General features: G+C 33.9%; 2 protein-coding genes across 6 annotated transcripts in view; both read left to right on the top strand.

Moving 5' to 3' along the window:
* Positions 1-1108: 1108 nt before the first annotated feature.
* Positions 1109-24755, top strand: part of LOC123700982 — a 27717-nt gene continuing 4070 nt past the window's right edge. Inside the window, exon 1 of one of the 5 annotated variants that reach the window (XM_045648380.1) lies at positions 1109-1325. In XM_045648380.1, the coding sequence (XP_045504336.1) occupies positions 1283-1325 (43 nt within the window). In that variant the 5' untranslated portion in view covers positions 1109-1282. Of the gene's footprint in view, positions 1326-9947; positions 10472-10540; positions 10559-11878; positions 11907-24755 lie in introns of those variants that run through there. The other 4 variants (XM_045648381.1, XM_045648382.1, XM_045648384.1 and 1 more) reach the window with 4 other exon arrangements.
* On the top strand, positions 15332-18961 carry LOC123700986 (myb-like protein C). Its single transcript, XM_045648387.1, has 6 exons — positions 15332-15919; positions 16072-16185; positions 16301-17123; positions 18383-18389; positions 18442-18554; positions 18598-18961. The coding sequence occupies exons 1-5, from the start codon at positions 15706-15708 to the stop codon at positions 18499-18501; spliced, it is 1218 nt and encodes a 405-aa protein (XP_045504343.1). The 5' UTR covers positions 15332-15705; the 3' UTR covers positions 18502-18554; positions 18598-18961.

Raw genomic sequence — 24755 nt, 5'->3', positions numbered from 1 at the left:
TTTTATTTTATTCAATTCAAATTCAATAAGAAAATCGTTGAAAATCCTACAATTGCAAATACACAAATAATTCATTGGTTTACCCATTTAGAAAAAGTTCAGTGAAAAACACACGTACATTTGAAAATCAAGATGAAGGTAATAAATAAGAAATCATAAAAGTTATTTATGTATCGAGTTCTTAGATGGGCTAGTAAGAAAGTGCGCTGATGGGAGAGACAAAATAGTTGCGGAGACAAAAGTTGCGCTAGCGCGCTAGCTCTAAGAGTGTCATGGAAGGTACCGCCTATCAGTTCGCACTTGACTGGTTCTGATCCGGCACATCCGCAAATGAAGTCATCGCCCATGAATGAATGCATGTAGCGCAATGTTGACCGGCTATCTCTCGTTTAGATGCCTATTTACAATAGCTTTGGAATGTCTTCATAGATTGTGTTGTAAGAATTTAAGCTGTCTATATTTCATAGTATCTTTTCGATTCCTACACAACAACATAATTACTTCATTATTACAATTGAATGCTACACGACTATCGTTATATCGTATCGTAGTTTATATTTTATACAAATTACTAAAGAGTTGATCAATGAAACGGATTTAATAATAAATAAATAAATAAATAATACATATTTTAATTCCAGATATTTCATCCTTATTTGTGTTAGTATACATTAATCTTAGAAACTATGTTAGTAAAACGATTATAAAATTAAATTCCATACAAATTAAATTCAAACACAGATTAAAACCATTAAATATTATTCAAATTATCCATTATCCAATTATACTTATTGCATACAATGTAAATTTGCCCACCGCTTAAATCCGACCACCGATTTAGCCTTTAGAAACTCAACAATATTTTTCGGTTTTCCACAACATTTTCATTGAACATATTTTAATTTTTACTACAAAATTTGAGAAATATATTTGAACTCAGTGAAATCCGTAACTGTTACAGCCTACTTGATATTCAATAATTGTCTAGTTGCACTTAGCACACGTAAGTGTAAATTATGTTCGAAACAGCTTTATGATCTCATTGCAGGCTGTAGGCGGTGACCCACTGTGAGCCTGTGTGGAGCTGGCAGTATGCTCGTAAGCCTGTGCCTAAACACATTACGGGTTGACATTGCGTTTCCCGCGCTTTCCGAATTGTTTATCTGTGCACGAAATCGCTTGGCGGGAATTTATTGAAAAGTTTTACTGAATGAGTAGTAATTAGTTTAATGATATTATAAGTGTGTTTTTGTGAATTCGTTTAGTGAGGTGTGAATGTCTAATGTGTGGAAAACAAGCGAGGATTAGAGGAATAGTTATCGACGGTAAATAATATTATGAATAATGATAGATATATTAGTTGATATTAATATAGGTAATTATAATATTATTATAACAGGTGGTTATTGGTAGGTATGCATTACATGCTTAATTGTGATTTTGTAATACCTACTAAGAAAAGCATCTAAATCAATGTTCTGTTTAACTCTCCTATTAAAATGAAAAATATGCATAACTAGCTGTGCCGCGCGGTTTTACCCGCGTGGCTCCGCTCCTGTTGGTCTTAGCGTGATAATATATAGCATTACTCGTGGATAATGTAGCTTTCGAATGGTGAAAGAAGTTTTAAAATCGGTCCAGTAGTTTATGAGCCTATGCATTACAATCAAACAAACAAACAAAGTTTTCCTCTTTATAATATAAGTGTAGATAAGTCGCATTATAAAACTGTTTAATCGTTTGATTTTTTTTACATATCACTATATTATTGTTTGAATATTATAATGAATTTTAATAATTTTAAATTGCTCTGCTCTATCCAACTGCCTAAACATAAACCCTTCTAATTTTGTAAATTCCTAAGTAGGTACATAATATCTGCCTGTTGGTCGGCCTGTTTTGAATGAAATTTGATATAACGGGGATGGGCTTTAGTTACAGGCTACAGCTATCGGTAAATAGGATCTCAATACATTTTTTTCATAATACACAATAAGGATACGAATCGATTATTGTAAAAATCAAAATATTTTATGAAAAACTCTACATTTTTTAACGTAACAATATTTTTTATAAATCGATAGTCCGCATGCGTACATACATCATATAAACGACAGTGTTATTGTCACGGCTTGTAGGCGTCACGGAGGCTGCACTTTTGGTGCGAACTTTACGTCCATTCTGAACCTACATAACGCTTGGTACCTACTCATTAATCATTTGCGCATTATTTATTGATAAAAAACGATAAAAATAACCAAAAAAAAAATATTATAGATACCGAAGATTAATAATTTTTATGGGTAAATGCTGAATCTTGAGTGTATGCACCTATGTATCTTTGGGAAGATACATAAGATGGACATAATGTGTCGGCAATAAACATCTAAGGTAAACGCAGGTATTAACGACCCCTCTAAGGCAATTTCAAAATCAACCATATTTTTTAAGTATACTGGTTCTTCTAAAGATTTATAATTTCATTTTATATGCTAGTGTTATGTATAAAAAATGTATTTATTGAAGCAAATACATTCTAATAAAGGATTATCTTGTAAAAAATAATTTACAATGTGACTTAGTCGATTGTTGCTATTACCGACCCATAAAAACGGCTGTGAAGCTATTAACGATTTTTATGCAGCTATTCCCGATCGTATGTGAGAGGAAGCCTTTTTCCAGCAATGGAATGTATAGAAGCTAGTGATGATGATGATTACCGATCTTAATAAAATGAAATAAAAATGCAAATATATTCGTATTTTTTAATTGTAGTTATTTTTAATAAAACAAATGAGTACTTTTTAGTAATGAACTAAATAATTATAAACTTTTAAATTAATCAACATAATACTATTAATATATGTACATATATTAAATTAAGGATTTCAAACTCTAGGATATTTCGTTATGCTATTTGATTGATTGCTTCGGCGAGTTGTGTTTTACTGAATACTTTTCGCCGCTTTCGTGGCTCCATATTTCTGGAAAAAATATACCTAATTATATGTTTTATGTTAATTTAACCTAAAAACCTAAAAATATAATTTTTTAAAATTTTTTAAATTTAACTTAAAAATATAATTTTTAATAGGCACCTATTATGTCATAAAAGTAATAAAAATATATTTGCACGCTCAATTACGAGCAGAATGTTTAAGGATCAATATTATCTGTATATACAAACATCTTTATTCTACATTCTGCAAATAAAGCAATTTGAATTTGAATTTGTAGATGAGAAACTAAACAATCTATATTCGATCGGTAATAGCTTCCTATAGTTGCTATTGCCGACCCACATGGGTCGGTATTAAAGTATGTAAGTATAAACCTAAATTGTATTACCGACCCATAAAAAAATGGTTATTTTAATTCATTTGATCATCAGACTATAAAATAGATTATAATTGATTAATGTCATACAAAATATGAACAAATGCATATTGTTTAAACAAAAAAAAAAAACAATGATTTACTTCTGTAACTATTCGATAGGGATCCTCGAAAATATCATAACTTTGTATAAATTGACAACGCTAAAAGACACAACACTCGACAAAAAAGTTTAGTCGCTAATAGATTTTTATGAAGACTCATAGCTTAGATTTAAACTGGTCCATAAAACCACTTGTGTTAGTGTGATATAATAACATAAAAGAAAATAAAACAAAAAGTTACGTTGCTGCCATTGCCGACTTACGGGTCGTTGATACCTGCCGCGGCTTAAACTGGTGAAGCTAACACCGTCCCATTTTAATTTTAAGTTTTATCGTTTCAAATTACTTTTTATTAATAAAATGTTGTAAGAAATGAAAAGTTGACACTTAAATGCATTGACATTTAGTAATATAAATTAAAGTATAGATGTCATTTGTTTGTAAATGTCTTAAAAAGATACTCACAGTACTTATCCGAAGGAACAACGGAACAGTACGACACGTCCTGCTTCCACGCTACCCCGCAGCAACTTACGCATTTTAACTCTTTTTTGCTCAGTTACTCACTCTAACGTTAAAGTATACGATGCTCAAGTAATACATTCGTGTATAACTTTGCCTACCTATAGCTAGAATAGTTCTGGAAACGTTTAAATTTCGAATTACTTTTATAGGTCGGTAATACCTTCAGATTTTCGATGGGTCGTTGATAGCTGCGTTTACCCTATTAGGTATTTAATTATAAGATCGTAAATTGTTCTCAATACGGGGATTTGTCCGTAAATAATATTAAAAAAGTAAGCAAAACTGTCTTGCTCTACATATTTATGATCTCAAATAAAGAGCAACTTGTATTCATTTTATAGACAACTCGTATAATATACCTGACGCAGTGGATCATTTTAAAGAAAAATGTTTAAATTAGCAAAAGTAGAGACTAATTTCGGTATAATTCAGTTACATTTAATATCAATATACATTATTAATGAACTGTGTGTCCTGTGCCTATATTACAATTTATATCGAACCAATTCTTATGAAAAACATATCAATAGCAGATAATGTCGCAGTGTTGGCGGCTAATTAATTAATTGCTTGTAATTGATAGAGTGCTGACACTCCAATCTCCATTAAATAGGATGTGTAATGAGCGTGGGTGTTCGGTCCAAATTTGCCAATTTTCCGCCTCTTGGTTTATTTGAATACCTTAGTAAGTGTATAACATAAAACTATACTTAGCATATTTTTAGCTACTTTTCACGGTTTGAGCCGGGACAAAGAGGTTAGGTCAGATCAGAAGGTCATCGGTAATGTTGTAATTTTCTTCCGTTAATAGAATGTACCAAATTACTCTTAGGGTCCGTTCACACAGACAGGCTCGGAGAGCATCGGCGCGCATTTTTCTTTTCACACAGACCGGATCGTATACGCTTGGAGTTGGTCGGAGCGGAGCCGTCAACTATTTCACATAGACCAGCTGGAAGCTATCTGAAAGCGGATGCGAATGTAATCGGAGCTGAACGGCTGCGCGATCGAGAAAAAGTACGCGATCGGAGCCGGTCAGCTCCTCTTATTATTTCACACCAAGCGCGTTCAAGCATTCTTAATGTCAAAAGCAGTGCACACGCAAAAATAAACCTTAAGTTACAAATACTAAAAACTCTGTTTTCATCGTGATAAGAATCCGCTCTCCTCTCAGAGCCGGTCTGTGTGAACGGACCCTTATAGGCACAGAGATTACGCACTTCAACCTTTCTTAGTTTATTCGTGATTGATTAGTGCCCTATGGGGACGAGTCTTCAAATATGTACATATTTATTTCTCCCAAATACGAACGTATCCAAAATATTCCGAGTATTATAGGTACCTAACTATCACACCTCACACTACTTAGGTATAATAAATAATAAGATTATATTCTGCTGTACCTATTACAGCCGTATTTAATAATGGCTAAGGTGTGATTCAGACAGAATATGATACCAACGCATCATTATTTAATGTGAGCGTATAATTGCTAATAATTATCTATAGTTTTTGTGTATGGTAGTCATATATTGTATCGTCTTCAAGCCGTTAAATATTGACTTCGGTTTTTCATTTATCAAGCATTAGATGGCGCTGATGATAACTGAATCCTAAAACTGAATCATTGCTCACTGGCTCTATAAGATATAATTATATTAATAGGTTAATAGGCAATAAATGTAGTAGAGCGATCAATATATCGAGTTTCATTTTATACACGATCTATTAAAATAGAGTCCAGTTATAAATACTAATTAATATTGCGCAGGTCAGAGCACTGCACTTTTGATTTCGCGCCAAAAATAATAAATCAAACCAAAGATGGCGGCTCCCTTAAACGGGCAGAGACAATGGTCTACGGGGTATTAAAGATTATGGTAATATTGGTAATACGGAAATGGGTACGGCTCGTACTTAAATTATATTTTATATAGACCCCTAGAATGGTAGCGGACAGATTTGGTGTTATTATTGATTCTCGAACGAGATAATAATATGACAGTCATTTGAATGTGAATCAGATATGGCAATAAGGAAACTTCGATGGCAATATAATCATAACCCACTCGAAGTGAACGCGTTCCTTATTTGCACTTTGCAGGTAACACGATGTTCAGTTTACCTAATGGCTGTAATCTTGGTGTACCTATAATGATTAGTTTTCAGTTTGCCGGTCAAAAATGATTTTTTTTCTTTATCAAGGCCATTGCAATTATGCATTCTCGGATCCGAATTAATCCAATTTACATCATGACATCAATCGTTCAACGTCTTACATGCACCAAAATCTCTAAATTTTCTCAATCCAAGGCATTAAGATCTTTGATACACTTCTTGTTCAGTGAAAGGCGTGTTTGCCTATACTTAGATAATCTAGAACTTAATTTGCTTCAGCCTTGCGCAGCATTCGCGTTAGGTAGGTACATTCAAGATAACCCGCCCTAACCGAATTGTAATCAAGACACATACTTAATTCCCGATTACCTAAGATGGGCTTTAGGAAATTTCCTTATAGTTCACGAAACATCTGTCCAATCGGGCTCTATCTATGTAATAAAGTCTACATGCGTCAGATGGTCAATATTTTATCGTTTTTGTTATTATTTCCTTTTAGACGTGGTCTATATATGAAGACGGTGAGGCACGTAGGCTGTTTGTCATGTTGAAGATGCCAAAACTTAGTCCCACGCTCGCAAACATTACCATTTATACCTTTACTGCCATCTTTATTAAGATAATAAGATATTTTATTGTTGGTTTTATTGTTACCTTAATAATAATTAATAACTTATTACAATGTAGGGAAATATATACCTAATGTTTTGTTTGGTTCATACATCCGTAGAGTACACACATATTTGCCTATAATAATGATGATGTTAACATAATATTTGCTACATACAATCTACATCTATTCTTCTATCTCTCTATAATTGCAAAAACATATTAAAACAAAACAATGAATACAAACTATGATACTTTGAAAACTCATGTGACTAGGATTCGGATTTCCATAAACAAATAGGTAGGTAAGTATAGAAGATGGCATAGGTGTAATTAGTGAAGTACTGAGAAGTAAGGAGCGCCGTTTCGGGCCAGGTCTATTTGCCGCGTGGGAGCGGGTCGGCGCTCAGCTGTGGGTGGCTCCACTTCATCATTGCCAAGTGATAGATAAGCGACTTGCACTTGCTGTCAAGATACGGAGTTGATCCAGATGGTAGAATATAGATAATTTGCAGTTCACTTTGTGAATGGAAATTTACTTCTATGAAGGATGTTACTCAGCATTAAGGAAAGTGTATTTCTTAAACACTAAATAGAACAATAGATATCCATACTACTTAATATTATAAATGCGAAAATAACTCTGTCTGTCTGTCTGTTTCTCAATCACGCCTTAACTACTGAACCAATTTGCATGAAATTTGGTATAGAGATATTTTGATACCCGAGATCCCGTTCCTAACATTGGCTACTTTTTACCCCGGGACATAGGATAGGTTTTATCCCAGAAATCCCACGGGAACGGGAACTATGCGGGTTTTTCTTTGACAGCGCGGGCGGAGCCGCGGGTGGAAAGCTAGTAAAGAATATGTGTAGATACTCAATGTGCAGTTAGCACAGAGCACTCTACTCTGTAGCGTTCTACTGATCTTCAGAAGATAAAATATAAAAAGATGATTTTGTTCATATTTTCCTCTCTTCACCACAAAGACATGCAATAACGGTACATCAAATTTCATACCTAATGTGATGGTCATTCTGAATATTACTGTATTATCTGAATATACGAATATTTTTTATCAATTTTTCAATACCAATGGGCGGGTATACAATCAATTAACCCAACTCAGTGAGTCGAGTGACACAACGTGGGTGCTCTTCTAATGGACAACTTTTGGTTCTAATCATCACACGGGGCTGTGGTCATTGATCTGTCATTACAATACCACTGCCCACACTGAGCGAATTTTGAATTATATGTTTATTGTTTTGTATTGTTCAATCTGTGTATTGTGATGGTAGGTACTTAACATGTCAATTGCTACAACCTTTAATGATCTAATTCTATAAGGCTACAACAGCTTATCAACCTACTGAGAAGAAATTTCGTTTTTACATAATATGCTTTACAATAAATTCCATAAGGAGAGATATAACAATAAAATAAATTCTGCTTATTGCTACAGTGGTAGTGTACTTAGTGATAAATGTACTTGCCTACTAATTACCTACATTTACCATACAACATACACGGTATATACATTCATAGTTAGAGAAAGATATAAAAGATATACCTAATATCTGAAAGATTTTGTAAATCGCTCTCTATGTAGAGCCTTATTTAAAATCCGACATTCACACATCCTCCTACCAATTAACATTCAACAACCTAACTTGTGTGACTTCATCAAGTACGTAATAAAATTGCAATTCCAATAACTGGCACAGTTCTGATATTAACCAAAGGTGTTGTTTCGAAATAGTAACGATAAGGTGTTACAATAAAACCTACGCCAGCCGCCGATATGGTCGCAAACTCGTAGTTGGATGCAAATCGTGGGCCAAGGGACTGTTTATGCTAATACAATCGAGTTATGCATGGAAATAATTATGTTAAGGCTGCTTTCAACAGACTCTGAAATTGTAATACAGCATTGTGGAGCGATATGAATCGGAGCTATGACTTAGGTATGCACGATTGGCTCAATTTTGCATGTTCGTGATTGTAATTAATTATAATAAATTGCTGCAATATTTTACTTAAATTTTGCAGACTTTTTTTTTTCAGAGAATATTAAGAAATGCTAAGTATTAAATCGTGATTTTAAGTAGGAATTTATGCTAAATGCTAATTTTCAAGTAACGTTTAACATATCAACCACCTAGGAGAGCAATTTTAATTAACAATATCACGTATTATTGTATAATAATATAAAATAGGAAATATACTATTGTGTCACTGACCACTGTGGTAAATATAGTGGTGGGAAATAATTTACTTTTTATAAGTTCCATAAATACATATATAAATCCATAAATTCGTATTATAGATATGAATTATACAGCGACTACTATGGGTATATTTCGCATATATTTCTATTATTATGTTATGATTTTGCATTTAAATTAAAATTAAAAAGTGACGATGAAAATGTTAGTGAGCGCCCTAAGTAAGCGCTTATAATATTAATTGCCTCTCGCCAAGGTTATATTTGTATGCATAAGTGGGTAAGACTCGTTAATCTTTACATATTGATATTTTCTATTTAGATTTAGATTAGCTAGACTTCAGACAAGCTATTGGTTTCGTTGCAGAAGCGCGACGTACTTCATAGAGTCATTATTTATTTCTAATTATAAATAAATGTACCTAACTATTTAAATTTTTTGAATGTAAAAAGAGCTAGGTAACTAACTAATGTATATTTTCTTCAATATGTATTTTCTTTTATAAGCTTTTTTCTCGAAATCATTTCGAAAAAAAAGCTTATGAATTTTATGACGCACGCAAAATATATTTTAATTTTATTTATGTACGGACATTGCTTGTTTATATTTTATTTACCCGTTGCCACTGAAAACACATAATAAGCAGAAATTTATTGCAACACAGTGTAATTTTTCCGCGGTCGTATGAGTAATGTGCGGTTCGAGTCCAAAATAAACTTTTTAACTCATCGCCATAATTATGCAATTAATCCCACAAATAATGCAGAATTATGAAATCAAGGCATCGACGGTTTTAATCTTGATAGGTACGTAATTTTACTTTAAAAATGAAACTTCTTAATTTTGGCACGATTTTTAAACTGTATCACGTGTGCAAAATGAAATTCTAGCGCCGTTTCGCGCCAAAAGGGTGACGTGCGAGTGCAGCGGGCCGGGAGCGGGGCGGGCGGCGCGCGAGCTGTGTAATGTAAACGCGCGTCCATATATGGCAAGCGCGCAGGTAACGCATCCCGGCGAGACCCGCCCGAATTAGCCCAACGCAAGCCGATACATAACCAAATGCGAGTTCGCGGCTGCCAAATACGGCACGAATCTCGAGTTTCTCTGGCACGGCACCAGCCTCCGCGAAACTCTCTATTCCCGTCTAATGCTCGTGAAAAAACACGTAAAAACGCATTTATTTCTGTAGCGAGCGGCCTCTAAATTTAGGCCGTATGGAAACCGAAAGCAATAGCGATTTTGGTCGGCTTGTCTGAATATAGATTAGTGTGCGTCGCGCGCGAGTCCCGGCTCGGCGTTGATAAGCGTGCATCGCGCATCGGTGCATCTCCCCTGGCGTCGCGACGGCCGCTCCATGCTGCCAGAGGGCGCAGGTACACCCTCACCACCCTCACCACCGCCCTCACGCATGTGCGCGCCACTAATCACCATTCGCAAGTGAAAACTGAAAAGCCATTCCGTGATTTTGATTGAAAGTGCACCGCGTCGCAGTTATCGAGCTGATAACATCGCGATAACAAAACAACGTGCTACTGTGATTACACTTAACTGTACGTGGACAATACTTTTTTTAATTAATTCCATTGAGTTCTAACAATTATTGAATTGAATTTCAATTGAATTCACTATAGTGATGTGTGAATATAATTATATTCTTTATTTTATTAAATAATAACAAATATAACTAATGTTTTGAATGTTTATCTAATCTGTGATTAATTGATTAAATAATTAATCTGTCACTAAATAATAATAACTAATAATTTTAATGTGCAATCAATGTATGCAGGATTTTTATGGCATAAATTATTGCAATAAGTGAAGACTACCTAAGTAGGTAACCCATAACCATGACTGTATGTTGCAATTGTAAGTAGGTAGGTTTATAATGATATGGTGATAAATAAGAATTAACATTTTGTCACAGTATTACATAAGTTGAAATGTTTAAAGGTGAATGAGATATGCTTCGTGCGAATCTTCAAATTAGTATTGCCCATTCACAAACGTAATCATTTAGCCAAACCAACCCTGGTAAATAGGCAAGTATTGAGAAAGCGAAATGTTGATATGTACTCACTAATAAGAACCCGTTTCTAAATGCCAGATTTGTCAATTGAAAGAATTACTAGTAAAACAAATGAAGGATAAACAGTAATGTGTGTCATATTGTGAAACTGTGTGCACAAGTCATTACGCCGGAAAGCTATTGCAGCAAATTAAGAAAAAGCACCTAGCCGCTGCTCAAATAAGGCGGGTGTCAAATTGTCTCAAATAATGCTAATTTTACGTATTTGGCTTGTGTTCTGTGGCCTTTATCAAACTGATATTAGAAAATATGAGACTGTTCCTTTCAGTTTGTAGTAGAAATGATGGTTAACATTTAACGCATAAAGTTGTTTTATTATACTTATAGCTACTTTATAACCAATAAAATTGGCAAATTTCCGTCATATTCACTACTTTATAATTTTAGGATATCATTATTTTATTATCTTGTCTCTATTATAAGTCATAGTATACGATAAGTAACTAGACATCTTGAGTCAACGTTAACGGTTTTTATACCTAACGGGTTTCGTATAGTTTACGGAAAATAATAGCAACGTACCTACATGAATCATGCACCATAAAATGAGTCTATTTTCCTTACAGTAAGCGTAACATAACCGAAGGATTGTTACCGAGCGTAATGTTATCAGTGAACATCGGTCATGAGGTTATCGGTGACATAAGCGAGCACACCCACGTTACACTTGCATTATAATCTATAAGTACTAATATTATAAAGCTGAAGAGTTTGTTTTTTTGAACGCGCTAATCTCGGGATCTATTGGTCCGATTTGAAAACTTCTTTCGGTTTTAGATAGCTCATTTATTGAGGAAGGTTATAGGTTATATATCATCACCCTAAGACAACCCTATCTATCAACAGGAGCGGAGCAATGCGGGTGAAACCGCGCGGCACACAGTTAAAAATATAACGTATGTACTCTATATTCATATTTTTTAACAATTCTCATTAAAAATTTAATGTTAATTTTGTATTTTTAAAATGTCCTCGATTTTTCTGACGCATACTGTTTATTTTTATATTTATGACTTTAGAGTATTAAAATTATTTCAATAAGAGCTTTTTATTAGCTGATTATTGCTCAATAAAGCTTTTTTATTCATCAAAACTTCTTACATTCACACTGTAACAATGCGATACTAGAGGTATAGAGTGGTTTAATTATTTTTACACATTCATACAAATATACCTATGTTTAAATTAAATATAAACGCTATTATTTCATTAAATATTAGATTTTTTGTATAGAGTCTATCAGTAGAGTCTATCAGTCTATCTAGCAAGTGCCTAGAGTATATACTCTAGCACTTACAGAGTAAAACATAGTTAGATGAAGTCATTAAAATACTGAAGCAAAGTGATGTTGTTTCGTGTTAAACCCTGATTGTTTGTTATTATTTACCTCAAACTGCCCACGCGCAGCTGTGCAACCGGATCTAAGAACTGCACTATATCAATGTGAATTCGATAGACTTGAGCGAAAGTTGCATATGTTTTATTTTATGCATATTCCATGTATTGGTTTGTATGGTTGTCACATCAAATTTTTTAGGGATAAAGCTTTTTAGATAAAATGTAAGACATGTAAAAGATGAGAAAAAAACTGGTAAAAAGTGTAGGCGAGAAAAATCTATTTTCAAGTAAATTCCTGAAATTATCATTTAATGTCAAATTATTTCGTCTTCTTGAAACTGATAAATCATTTGAGGTTCTTAAAAAAAATTCATAATCTAGAAGTAACCAACGCAACGTAGAGACACGTAGAGCGGTAGGTACATAACGATTGACGTCATTCAATTGAGTTGTTTTCAAAGAATGTCACTGTATTTAATGTTCTGAATATGCGCATACTATTTGACGTAAACAATGTTCGAAATAAACCACAAATAAACATCTCAATTTGACAATATTTGAATTGTTCCGAAGATATTATATTCCCGCGTGTTGGCAGCCCTAGCTCGCCGACCACGCATCTTATGATTCATGTAAATAAATTCATTCTCTTTGCACCAAATAAGGATGTTATTAAAATTCCCTGTATGTTTATTTGCCTATTGTAATAATCGATTCTTAGCCGCTGCTTTATTAGTTTAAACATGATATCTATTTTTATACTATAAAATATATTAACTGGTTAGGAAATAGTTTATTTTAGGTTAGTTACTTGATCGAAAACGGAAGCTATTGGTTATTATTTAGTACACGGCGGTTGTGAGCCATACTTTATATTAACATTATTTTGTTTAAACAATGTTTTAGGTTATTGATTATGGAGATTACACACAAACACACAACGCGTTACTCCTTACCTTATAGTAAATAATAATGCATAATGAGTTGTTTAAATTCGATAGAGATCAGCCTCTAGCTATAATTGTCTAAAAGGGAACAGTATGTAGCGCGTAGGTTTGACCATTGTGCCTATTTTCGTATCAACTATCAGCCAACCTAGTCTCAGTTAGCCAATAAGTATTAGTACGTTTTCACTTTTCAGTGCTTCTCCATACAAGGTTAGATATTTAAAGTTTGCTGTCAAAACTGGGTGTTATGCAATATGCATAGTACACAGTAGCCACATTCTAATAATCTGTATTCTGTACTATAGCGGAAAGAAACACACACTTATTTTTGAAATATCCAATAAATAATTAATGCAATAATTGTACGTATAAATTAAAACACACTAATTTCACTCAATTTATTCAAATCGAACTCTACCCATGTCGTATAGGTAGTAGAGTTTTGCGATAAATATATTATTATATCCCAAACAATCATTCGAAGGCCTTTTGATAAATAGACCAAAACAAAACGTACATCTATTTAGTTACGTATTTTAAAAAGTTCATTGAAATCCTAAAAAGTGTAACACTTCCAAAGGGAGTCGTGTGACGTCACAACTCGCGTCTGGCCATCCGCCAGCTCATACGTAACTCGTGAACTCGGCATGGGAGTAAATATCGTTACTTATCTCACACAGTTTTTGGTTATCGACTTTAATTATAATGATCGAAGCTTAATAAATGCATTTATTAAATAGTTAGTTTTCAAATATAAAATTTTGTTCTTATCGAATTATATTGCTAATAAACGAGAAATAAACTCAGGATATCCTTTTACCTTCACTTTATAATGATGATAATGTAGAGTGCTGCGACTGGAACTTAGTATTAAGTGAAAAGTACTTAAAGTAATCTTTCAGTAATTCTGATCCACTGATCCTTACTTAACTAAAAGCTCTACATTTGGAAAAGGGATTTTTAAAGGGTCTGTGCTAAATTTATCTTAATAGGAACCGAATCGAATTGATTAAAATAAAACATAAAAGACATCCGATCGCCCCAATTTTTATATATTAGCACCAATTTGTCGTTCAAAGAGAATCATATCCGACGGATGCAAGAATAGAGCTGTTTACACGAATATTATGAACTTATTAATAACATCCGAACACTTCGGAGAAACTACGAATGAGGGCATGGGGCTTCATACATTTAGCAAAGATATGCTCTTTTGATTATTGCATTAAATCTCGAAAAATTGATTTATTAACTAACTGATAATTGTTAAATTCGGAAATATGTAGGTACCTAGCACACAATATATTATGATATTATTAAAATTAGTTTGAAAGAATTAGATTAAATGTAGTTATAGGTATATTAATTAATAAACTACGTACTTAAACCAAAAGTAAAATGGGAGAGATTTGTACACACCAAGCAGAGTGGTGATTCATAATTATTTTTGTATCGGATTCGAACGCGTAATATTTGCCCATAATGTAATATGGACCGACCACCCACTGAGATAAACTAATACTTGTATGCTGCTGTAAGAGTTATTTTAATAACGTACCTAATTATAGTTTGAAATGTATCTAATGATTAGTTTGGGCTTAAATTATCGGCTATGGCCTATGGCTATGTTTATCGTAAGAAAGTAACTAGTTACTAACACTATCAAACGAAAGTTATAAGTGATCACATCTTCTTAAAATCATTAATTAATTAGTAAAAACTTATCAGAAAATGTTTAGGAGCTCAATAATCATTTTATCAATATTATTGTAATAATAGATATCGCCTCTTTGCGAGAAAAACGTGATATTTCGCAAAATGTTTTTTTTTTTTATTTGATAATCGAAACCGCCGTATTCAACTTTATTTTGTGCAAAAACGTGGTGTTTTAAAAGTGAAGGACAGCGAGACCATGAGCGAAAAGGACGTCACTACAGTGGTACGTTGCGTTATCGCGTTGTCCCTTTCACATAGTACTCTGTTTTCAACACTGTGACAAGTTAGTTTTCTCTTTAAGCGCCAAAGGTAAGGAGCTCTCAGTTTTCTGCAAAAACGTGATATCACGAGTGTACCACAGTTTTATTGCAAACATATCTTTAAATTCAGTGATATTTTTTGTTATTATACTGTGGTAAAGCAATATAACTCGGTTTTCTTGAAAAAATGTTTCAAATGCAACTTTTTATAAAATCTGATATCACGTTGTTGTTGAAATAATAACATTTTTGAATTGTGATATCATAAGGTGTAACATTGTTGATGATGAATGGTTTTTTATTACAAGAAATGAGTGATGGTCATTTATTGTTGTTCCGTTTTTATAGATATGTTTCTTATTTCAATGCAATACATAATGATTTATCACGTTGTAAGCACTAAAAGAAAATACTATTAAGACTTATTTTTTCAGATGGGGACGCGGTCCAAATACTTAGTTTTATTAGCAACAAAAGAAAATAATGACGGAGAACAAAGCAATTCCATTTCTCAAATGGAAATACATGAAAATGAAAGCGACAACAATAATATCGAGCAAGGCGATTCAACTTTTCCAATGGAAACTAACTATGAAAGCAACCGAAATGAGGAGGTGACTGGTTGCAGCGCTGCAGCAGTTGCCGAATGTAAGTAACATTATTAGTTAATTTTATTGTATGTAATGTTATTCGACGCCCGTCTTTTCGTGTGTTTCGTGTGAGGCTTATAGATGGTAAAGTGAAGCGTGGAAAACATTATGGTAGTTATCATAATATTTATCATTTTGATATTGTTTTAGACAAAGAAGACTCAATGGTCACTAATCGTCGCCGTTGTGAATCAACTAGTAGTAGCACCAGTAGTTCCTCAAGTAGCAGTAGTTCATCAAGCAGTGGTCCGTCTTTCTACGAAGGTATAAATTTAATAAAACTCATATTATTGTGGGTACTCGATAACTGTATCTTACATTTATTTACTGACTTATAGATAATTGAAAGTTTAATAGATTTTTTTTGGTTTTTTTTTAGATAGTGATGATTCCGTAAAAGACCCCAACTATGAAATTATGAAACCAGCACGTGTGAGCTCTTCAGAATCTGACGACAACAATGACGTCTATACCAACATCGACTTTCGAAAGGATCAAGACGTTTTTCATTCTAGTGCAGCTACTGTAAGCACAGTACTCAATGCTATAGACCTGAATGTGACCCCAACAGATGAGCATGAAATTGTATTTCATACCGTAAATCAACAGGACCTGCTAATATCAGAAAATGAACCACCTGCCGTCGAAAATGTTAGCACCACGCAAGTAGAGTCAAATGAACCAGATAATACCCCTACTAAAAAAGGTAAAAAAAGGCCCAAAAGAGAATTATTATGGAAAAAAAATGTTGCGAAGCGACTAAGAAACTGTGGAAAATCATACAAATCAACAAAAACTAATAAAATTATACCGGAACGTAAACTAAAACCATCTTGCAAAGAAACATGTACATTTAAATGTGGATCTAATATCACTGAGGAGCAAAGACAACAACTTTTAAAAGAATACTGGGATTTAGGCGAGATTGAAAAGCAATGGTCTTTCATCGCAAACAATATCGAAGTAGTCGTCCCTAAACATCGATACGTTAAAGTTAATCCGGACGGAACCATAGCATTAAATCGTGATAATAATAATGCTTTCTTTTTGACTGTTTCTGGAGTGAAGATTAGAGTATGTAAACTGTTTTTTAAGAACACTTTGGGGATTAATAATCGCCCTATAGAGACGGCTTTAAAGAAAAAAAATAAAGATACTAACATTTCATTAATGAAAGATAATCGTGGGTGTCATCAAAATCACAACAAAGTGGATGAAAATATAAAAGATGGTGTAAGAGTGTTTATTGAGTCAATACCAAAAATTGAATCGCACTACATTCGTGCTAACTCGAAAAGACATTACATCGATGGTAGCAAAGCTATTACAGACCTCCATAGGGACTATGTTGAACAATGTAAATCCCAAAATACCCGTTTTGCAACATACTTGATGTTCTATCGCATATTTACACAAGAATTTAACATTTCATTCTTTATTCCAAAAAAAGACTTGTGCGATATATGCGAAGTAAATAAAAATAGTACAGCTGAAGAGAAGGAGTTAGGAAAAGAAATCTATGAGATGCATCTAAGAGAAAAGCAATTGTCACGAATTGAGAAGGCAAACGACAAGAATAACAAAAATATTTTAGTTGCTGTTTACGATCTTCAAGCAGTCTTTCAATGCCCTAAGGGTGAAATTTCAGTTTTTTACTATAAGTCAAAACTGAATGTACTTAACTTGACAATTTATAATATTCAGACTAACAATGCTGAATGTTTCGTATGGGATGAATCAAACGCTAACAGAGGCGTAAACGAAATCGGCACTTGTGTATTCAAATATCTGATGAAAGTTTCAGAAACGGCCAAAGATCTGGATGTTGTCTTCTACTCAGATAACTGTGCTGGCCAGCAAAAAAACAAGTTTATGATAGCGATGTACCTATATGCTGTACAGACTTTGCCAAATCTCAAGTCAGTGACACATAAATATTTAATCAAGGGTCACACACAGAACGAAGGCGATTCAGCCCATTCTCAAATAGAAAGAGAAGTAAAACGTCAGTTAAGATCAGGTCCTATGTATACCCCTGACGCATTTATTGGTGCCATAAAAGCTGCCAGAAAAAAAGGGGAGCCTTTCCATGTGAATGAATTGAGTTTCTGTGATATAAATGACTGGAAAAATGTATGCAACCTGATGAACTATGCGCTGGTAAAAGATGAAGATAATAACGCAGTGAAGTTTTCAGGAATAAAGGTAATACAAGTTAAAAAAGAGGACCCTAATGCCATATTTTTTCAAGATTCGTATGCCGACGTACAGTTCAAGAAGGCCATCGTTTTGAAGAAGAATAAGAAGAATAAGAAGATAAGTAACAATACCAATATTGAATTGAAAAAAGCTTATACTCGGAAACCTGGATTAGCCGAAAAAAAGAAAAAGGATATCATGGATTTGGTTAATAAAAACCTCATCCCAAGATATTATAAGCCATTCTTTGAAGCCTTGTAAGTTTTAATAATACTGTTTTGGAAATGAATGGCATTTCAGCACAAAATATGAGTGATATGGTTTTATCTATTTAAAGTTTTAATAGGCGATTTTTATGTTTTTTGTTATTATAATGTTTAAGATTTTGCTCATAGAGGAGATTTATGTTTTGATAATTATTATTTTTTGTTTAGAATTTTGAATTTTTATAAACATACGTTTATAAAGTAAGCACTTAATTGTGCAAATTTACTGATTACTTAGTTTATGACCGAGACTGAAAACTTAGATTACTAGTTTTTTGAGATTATATAATTAAGATGATTACAATGTAAGAAGAAATAAGCATAAAGTGAGAAGAATATTGATTACATTCAATAAAGGCTGACTAACTGTTGATTAGTAATAGTTTTGTCCAAAGAAACCACTGTTTAGCTACAACTATTTCATCTGTTTAATAAATGTTTCTAATTTCAACAATGTGTTTTTATATTATAATTTAGCATAAAATAAAAATAATAGCATCAACAACGTGACAGATTAATTTGCTACATCGTTCTTCTTATACTTTTTCAGAAAAAATGTGACATATTTTTTCCTTTTTTTTTTAATGCTTTTTTTGTCCTAAAATCTTTTAAATTAGGGTATTTTTTTTGCATTATGCAATAGTTAATAAGATAATTCATATAATTTGTTATAGATGTAACCCATAAAAACGTTCATTTACCTAATATACCTTTTTGAAAGTTTAAAAATGCTCTCCTGTAAAATCGCCTTTTTCGAAATAACACGGTTTCGTCGCAAAGAGGCGATATATATTATAACTTATTAGAACTATATTACGTGGCAATTACTGGCAGGTGATTCACGGGCTATCCGTGACGTATTGATGCGTAGTTTGTTTCGGCTTCGTGGTTTGTTATTTACGAAATGTATAATTGTGACGTTACTTACAGACTACAGTACTAGAATTTCTTCCTATAAGGATACAGTATGCATGGAAAATTTTGACTCAGAGCGAATATTGTGTTAAAGAAATATTATTACTTACTTATACCTATAACCTAAGTATGTAATTACGTCTTGTACACAGAAGTTGTTAATTAACAATTATTATAGAGCGGACGTAGTATGTAATAATAGGTACATGACTATTTGACTTTAGTATAGGTACCTAAAAGTTGAAAAAAAGTACTGACTGAGTGACTTTAAATATTTATACTGTGGTTTTAGTTTATTGATTCCCACGGTAAATACCTACGTCTTACTCTATGTTTTCGATTTTTGTGACTGTTCAGTAAGTTTTATTTTCTTTTTCGCATAAAAATGCAGAGAAGATCGGGGTATTTAGAAGGTAGCTAATAATATTAACAATAAAGTTCACCAATGTTGTAAGTAAAACCTATGATAGTCATGTATTATCGTAGTAAGAAAGTTATTCAAAATCAATTCTTCACTTTCTATATTACTTTGTCATTCCTAACCTCACTTGACTGCACTTTTATAATCAGAATGAATGACAATATGGATTTACATTCTATCAAGGAATCTATGGCACAGATGTCCGAAATGTTTAATAAAAGAATGCTGGAATTCCAAGAGGATCTCAAAAAAACTTCCACTACCACTTCATTGGCCAGTCCTCCGACTAGGTTGGCATCTGACTTTACAGCTTTCCGATCCTTTGTTATCACCTCACTGCAATGCCTTCAGACTCAGGTTGACTGTCTGTATAAGTTATGTGACAATCTGGAAATGAGAAGTAGAAGGAAAATTTTATTGCTGCATGGTGTTCCGGAGAATAAAGATGAAAATGTGACCTCTCAAACCTTGAATATTTTATCCACCAATTTAAAGTTACCAAATTTGTCCATCAATGGAGTGAGTCGATGTCACAGGCTAGGAAGCCCTAAGGAGAACAAGCCACGACCTATTCTCATCAAACTCCGTAACCTGTCCGACAAGGAGCACATTTGGTCATCCAAAATCAATCTGAAGGGTACGGGGATCACTCTCTCCGAATTTCTTACCAAGAGCAGGCATGAAGTTTTTATGGCTGCTCGGGAACAATTTGGCATCACTAAATGCTGGACAAGAAATGGGCATATTTTTGTCATTGGACCTGGAGGTGTTCGTCATCGGGTGGAGAACATTGCTGACTTTAAATCTCTCTTGGCAGCTCAGAACGATAAACCTAATCCAGGTATCACTGCAGTATCCAATATTCCTTCCAAAGATAGCAAAATAGTATCTCGTTCAAAAAGGCCTGTTAAAGCGAAGTAGTGCACAATAGTATTATGTATTTCACATCATAGGACCCTCACAACTCCAATTCTCTTCTCTGTTTCTTAAATTGCGTAATTTTTGTTAACTTTTTAGTTTGAATTTGCTTGACACTATTTATTATGACCTTCATAAACTGTTGTGACGTATTTTTATATTTATGTATAACTTTCCTATTATTTTCCAATCTACCTTCTGCTTAATCTATTTTTGCTATCTAATTCTTTCACTTTCGTTGTTTACTTAAGTTATCATTTGTAATTGTCATTAATTGTCAAGTGTCAGTTCACAGTTGTCATTTGTAAACTGTATGTCAAACGTCTAATTATTCCTTGTTAGATATACTTGCCATGTGAAAATTGATTGTGATTTACTGTTTTTGTTTTTAATATTTTTTTATTTTTTATTTCTGTGTTGTGATTAATACGAATTGTATATTAAATTAATGTTTAGTTAAATTCCGGAGGGTACGAGGTGTTAAGTATAGTTTTTAGTATCTGTAATATTATAATATTATTAGTATATATATTTTTATTTCTTATATTTATATATATTATTTATTTTTGTTTTAAATAATTATTATCAATATTTTATAAGTAATTTATTTTTATTGTTATTTATTAGTACTTTTTATTTATAATGTCTAATATTAGTTCTGAGCATTCCGAGTATCATGATTGCAGTCACTCAACGTCTTTCGATTCTCTAAACAGCGATGAGAATAGTTTTCATAGTGCTTCCTCTCCCCTTTCCCTCGTCCTCCCTACGTTGTTCAATGATGTTCCCAAAAATTTTAACGTCACTCACATCAATGCACAGAGCATTCCGGCTCACTTTCCCGATATGCTTGCATCATTCGTATCTAATAATATCCATGCTATCCTGGTGTCCGAATCATGGCTCAAGCCTTCCCTTCCATCTGCCAATTATTCCCTTCCTGGTTTCCATCTTATCCGAAATGATCGCATTGGCAGGGGTGGTGGTGGAGTTGCGATATATCTTCGTAATTTCATCCCCTTCAAGTTGATCCGATCTTCCTCCCAACCTCCTCCTAACAATACTACCGAACATCTCCTTATCGAAGTCCAACTACCTAACTCCAAAATTCTCCTTGGTGTATTCTATAGCCCTTCCCTAACCAATAATTACTTTTCTTCCTTTGACCTCCTCCTTGATGACCTCACTCCTGAGTATAATCATCTTATTTTTATGGGTGACTTTAATACATGCCTACTTAAAGACGACCACCGCAGTAAGAAATTATACTCTCTCCTAAATTCACACAATCTCCAAATACTACCACTTAATCCTACCCACTTCTCTCCCGGCTGCTGCCCTTCCCTCCTTGATCTCATCATTACCTCCTCCCCCCTTTCCGTATCCAAGCATGGTCAGTGCTCCGCGGATGCATTTTCCTATCACGACCTCATCTACTTATCCTATAAACTCCGTCCTCCTAAATTCAAACCCACCTCTATCCTGCTGCGTAATTTTGCCGGTATGGACCACGACCAACTTCAATTGGATGCCTCCGAATGTGATTGGCAAGCAGTTTTTGATGCTGAAACAATGGACCTTAAAGTGAATATATTTAACGACATTATGCTTGCTTTGTATGATAAGCATGCCCCTTTAAGGCCCGTGAAAAAGAAGCACACTCCTGCCCCTTGGCTTTCGCCTGAACTTAAATCTCTTCTTAGCAAAAAACATCGTGCAAAGACTAAACTGAAGACGGCCAAATCAACCGAGATGCAGGACAAATATAAAACTATCCGTAATCGTTGCAACGTATTGTGTAGGGATGCACAAAGACGCCATATTCATGAGTCGGTCGAAAACGGCGACCCTGTTAAAATTTGGAAATTTTTAAAATCTCTAGGAGTTGGTAAATCTTCCCATACGTTCCCTTCTTGCAACATCAATATTGATAATTTAAATTCTCACTTTGCGTCTCCATCTATTCTTAACGATACCGTAAAAAATGCCTCTACTCTCAAAAATCTCTCTACCGTTTCTACTCCTGATTTTCCTCCCTTTATTTTTAAACAAAGTTCTGTTGATGACGTTAAGAAGACAATCCTGTCCATATCGTCGAATGCCATCGGTACTGATCTTATCAGTCGTAATATGATCATTCCTATCCTTGATATCATTATTCCCATCATCACCCATATCCTAAATTTTTCAATTATCTCCGGAACATTTCCTAGCGCCTGGAAGGACGCTCATATCATCCCTCTTCCCAAAAAATCGAATCCTTTAAGTTTGTCTGATTTCCGACCCATCTCCATCTTACCTTTTCTTTCCAAAGTACTTGAGCGTCTTATCCATTCCCAGCTTAGTACCTTCCTCAACACTAATAATATCCTTAGTCCTTATCAGTCTGGTTTCCGTCCCGGTCATAGTACGACCACTGCCCTTGTCAAAGTTACCGATGACATTCGCCACGGTATGGATAGTAAGCAACTCACAGTTTTAGCACTTCTGGATTTTAGCAATGCTTTTAACACCGTAGATCATAATATACTGCTTAGTTTGCTACGTCTTATTAACTTTTCATCAACAGTTCTTGACTGGTTTCGAAGTTACCTGGGCGATCGGCGGCAGCGTGTTTTGCTTGATGAAAAACATTCATCTTGGTGTGCAGTCTCCGCCGGTGTGCCACAGGGTGGCGTCTTGTCACCTCTTCTCTTTGCCATTTTCATCAATAATCTCACATCCCTATTAACTTCTCCCTACCATATGTTTGCTGACGATTTACAGATATATGTCCAGTCAACGCTTGATGACCTACCGAATGCTGTTCGCTCTATTAATAACGAACTGGCTAACATAGTTAGTTGGTGCGATCAATTCGGCCTTAAGTTGAATCCATCAAAGAGCCAGGTTATCGTTATCGGTAGTCCTTATCAACTTTCTGAGGTTGACTGGGGTATATTGCCTTCCATAAATATTCACGGCGTCATCATACCTTACAGTAAGAATGTAAAAAATCTAGGTATTCACTTGGATCAGACTTTATCTTGGTCCCATCAGATTCAGGAACTTGGTCGGAAATTTTACGCTGCGTCTAGTTCTCTACGGCGTCTTCGTAACTTCCTACCCATATCGACAAAAATTTTGCTAGCACAATCCCTACTCCTACCCATTATTGATTACGCTGATGCATGCTTTCCTGATCTATCAGTGGAGCAATTAGACAAACTTGAGCGTCTTCAGAATTTTGGTATCCGGTTCGTATTTGGTCTTCGCAAATACGATCACGTCTCCTCCTTTCGCAAGAAGCTCAAGTGGCTCCCAATCCGTCTTCGCCGGAATGTGCATTATTTGCTGCTACTATATCGTATCCTTTTTGACCCTAAGACCCCTTCCTATCTCAAAAATAAATTTAACTTCCTGCATTGTGAAAATTATTCTCTTCGTTCTGTTGATAGGCTTGTTTTGAGTATTCCTTTTCACCGCACACACTTCTATGGCGATTCCTTTACGGTTACTGCCATTAACCTCTGGAATGCCTTGCCGATAAATATCAGACAAGCCCAAACGCTATCCACATTCAAAAGCCTTGTCAGAAGTCATTACCTGAATCTTGCTTTTGACTCGGGATAGTTTAGCTCATGATCTCTCTTTCGCTGTAATTTGCCTTTTTATACATATTATATTATGTATATGTATTGTATGTATTTATTTATTTATTTATGGTATGTATTTATAATAATTATAGGTATATACGTATTTTTTATATGTATGATATCTATTAACTATACATCTATGTATTATTTATAGTATATTTATTAGTATTTTTTTTATTGGTATTATATTACATAATTTTTGCGTATACTTTTTACCCACCTCCTTTTTCTATTATGTTATCACATCTTTAGTTGGTTGCCTGGAAGAAATCACATAAAAGTGATAAGGCCGCCATCTGTGCTGTGTCTTCTTTTAGTATAAGTTTTCTTTTTGTAATTTTTTTTTGGCAGTACAATAAAGTATTTAAATAAATTTAAATAAATAAATAAGAACGTATGAAATATCCTGTTTATTCCTCAATTATCAAAGAAAAGTTTCGTAACTATGTCCGTATAGGTACTTGGTAACGGACGTAAGTA

The sequence above is a fragment of the Colias croceus genome, chromosome 20 (assembly GCF_905220415.1).
Source record: "Colias croceus chromosome 20, ilColCroc2.1".
In the NCBI taxonomy this organism is placed as follows: Eukaryota; Metazoa; Arthropoda; class Insecta; order Lepidoptera; family Pieridae; genus Colias; species Colias croceus.
Note: the sequence above shows the minus strand (reverse complement) of the source record. Positions and strands in the feature narration are given on the sequence as shown.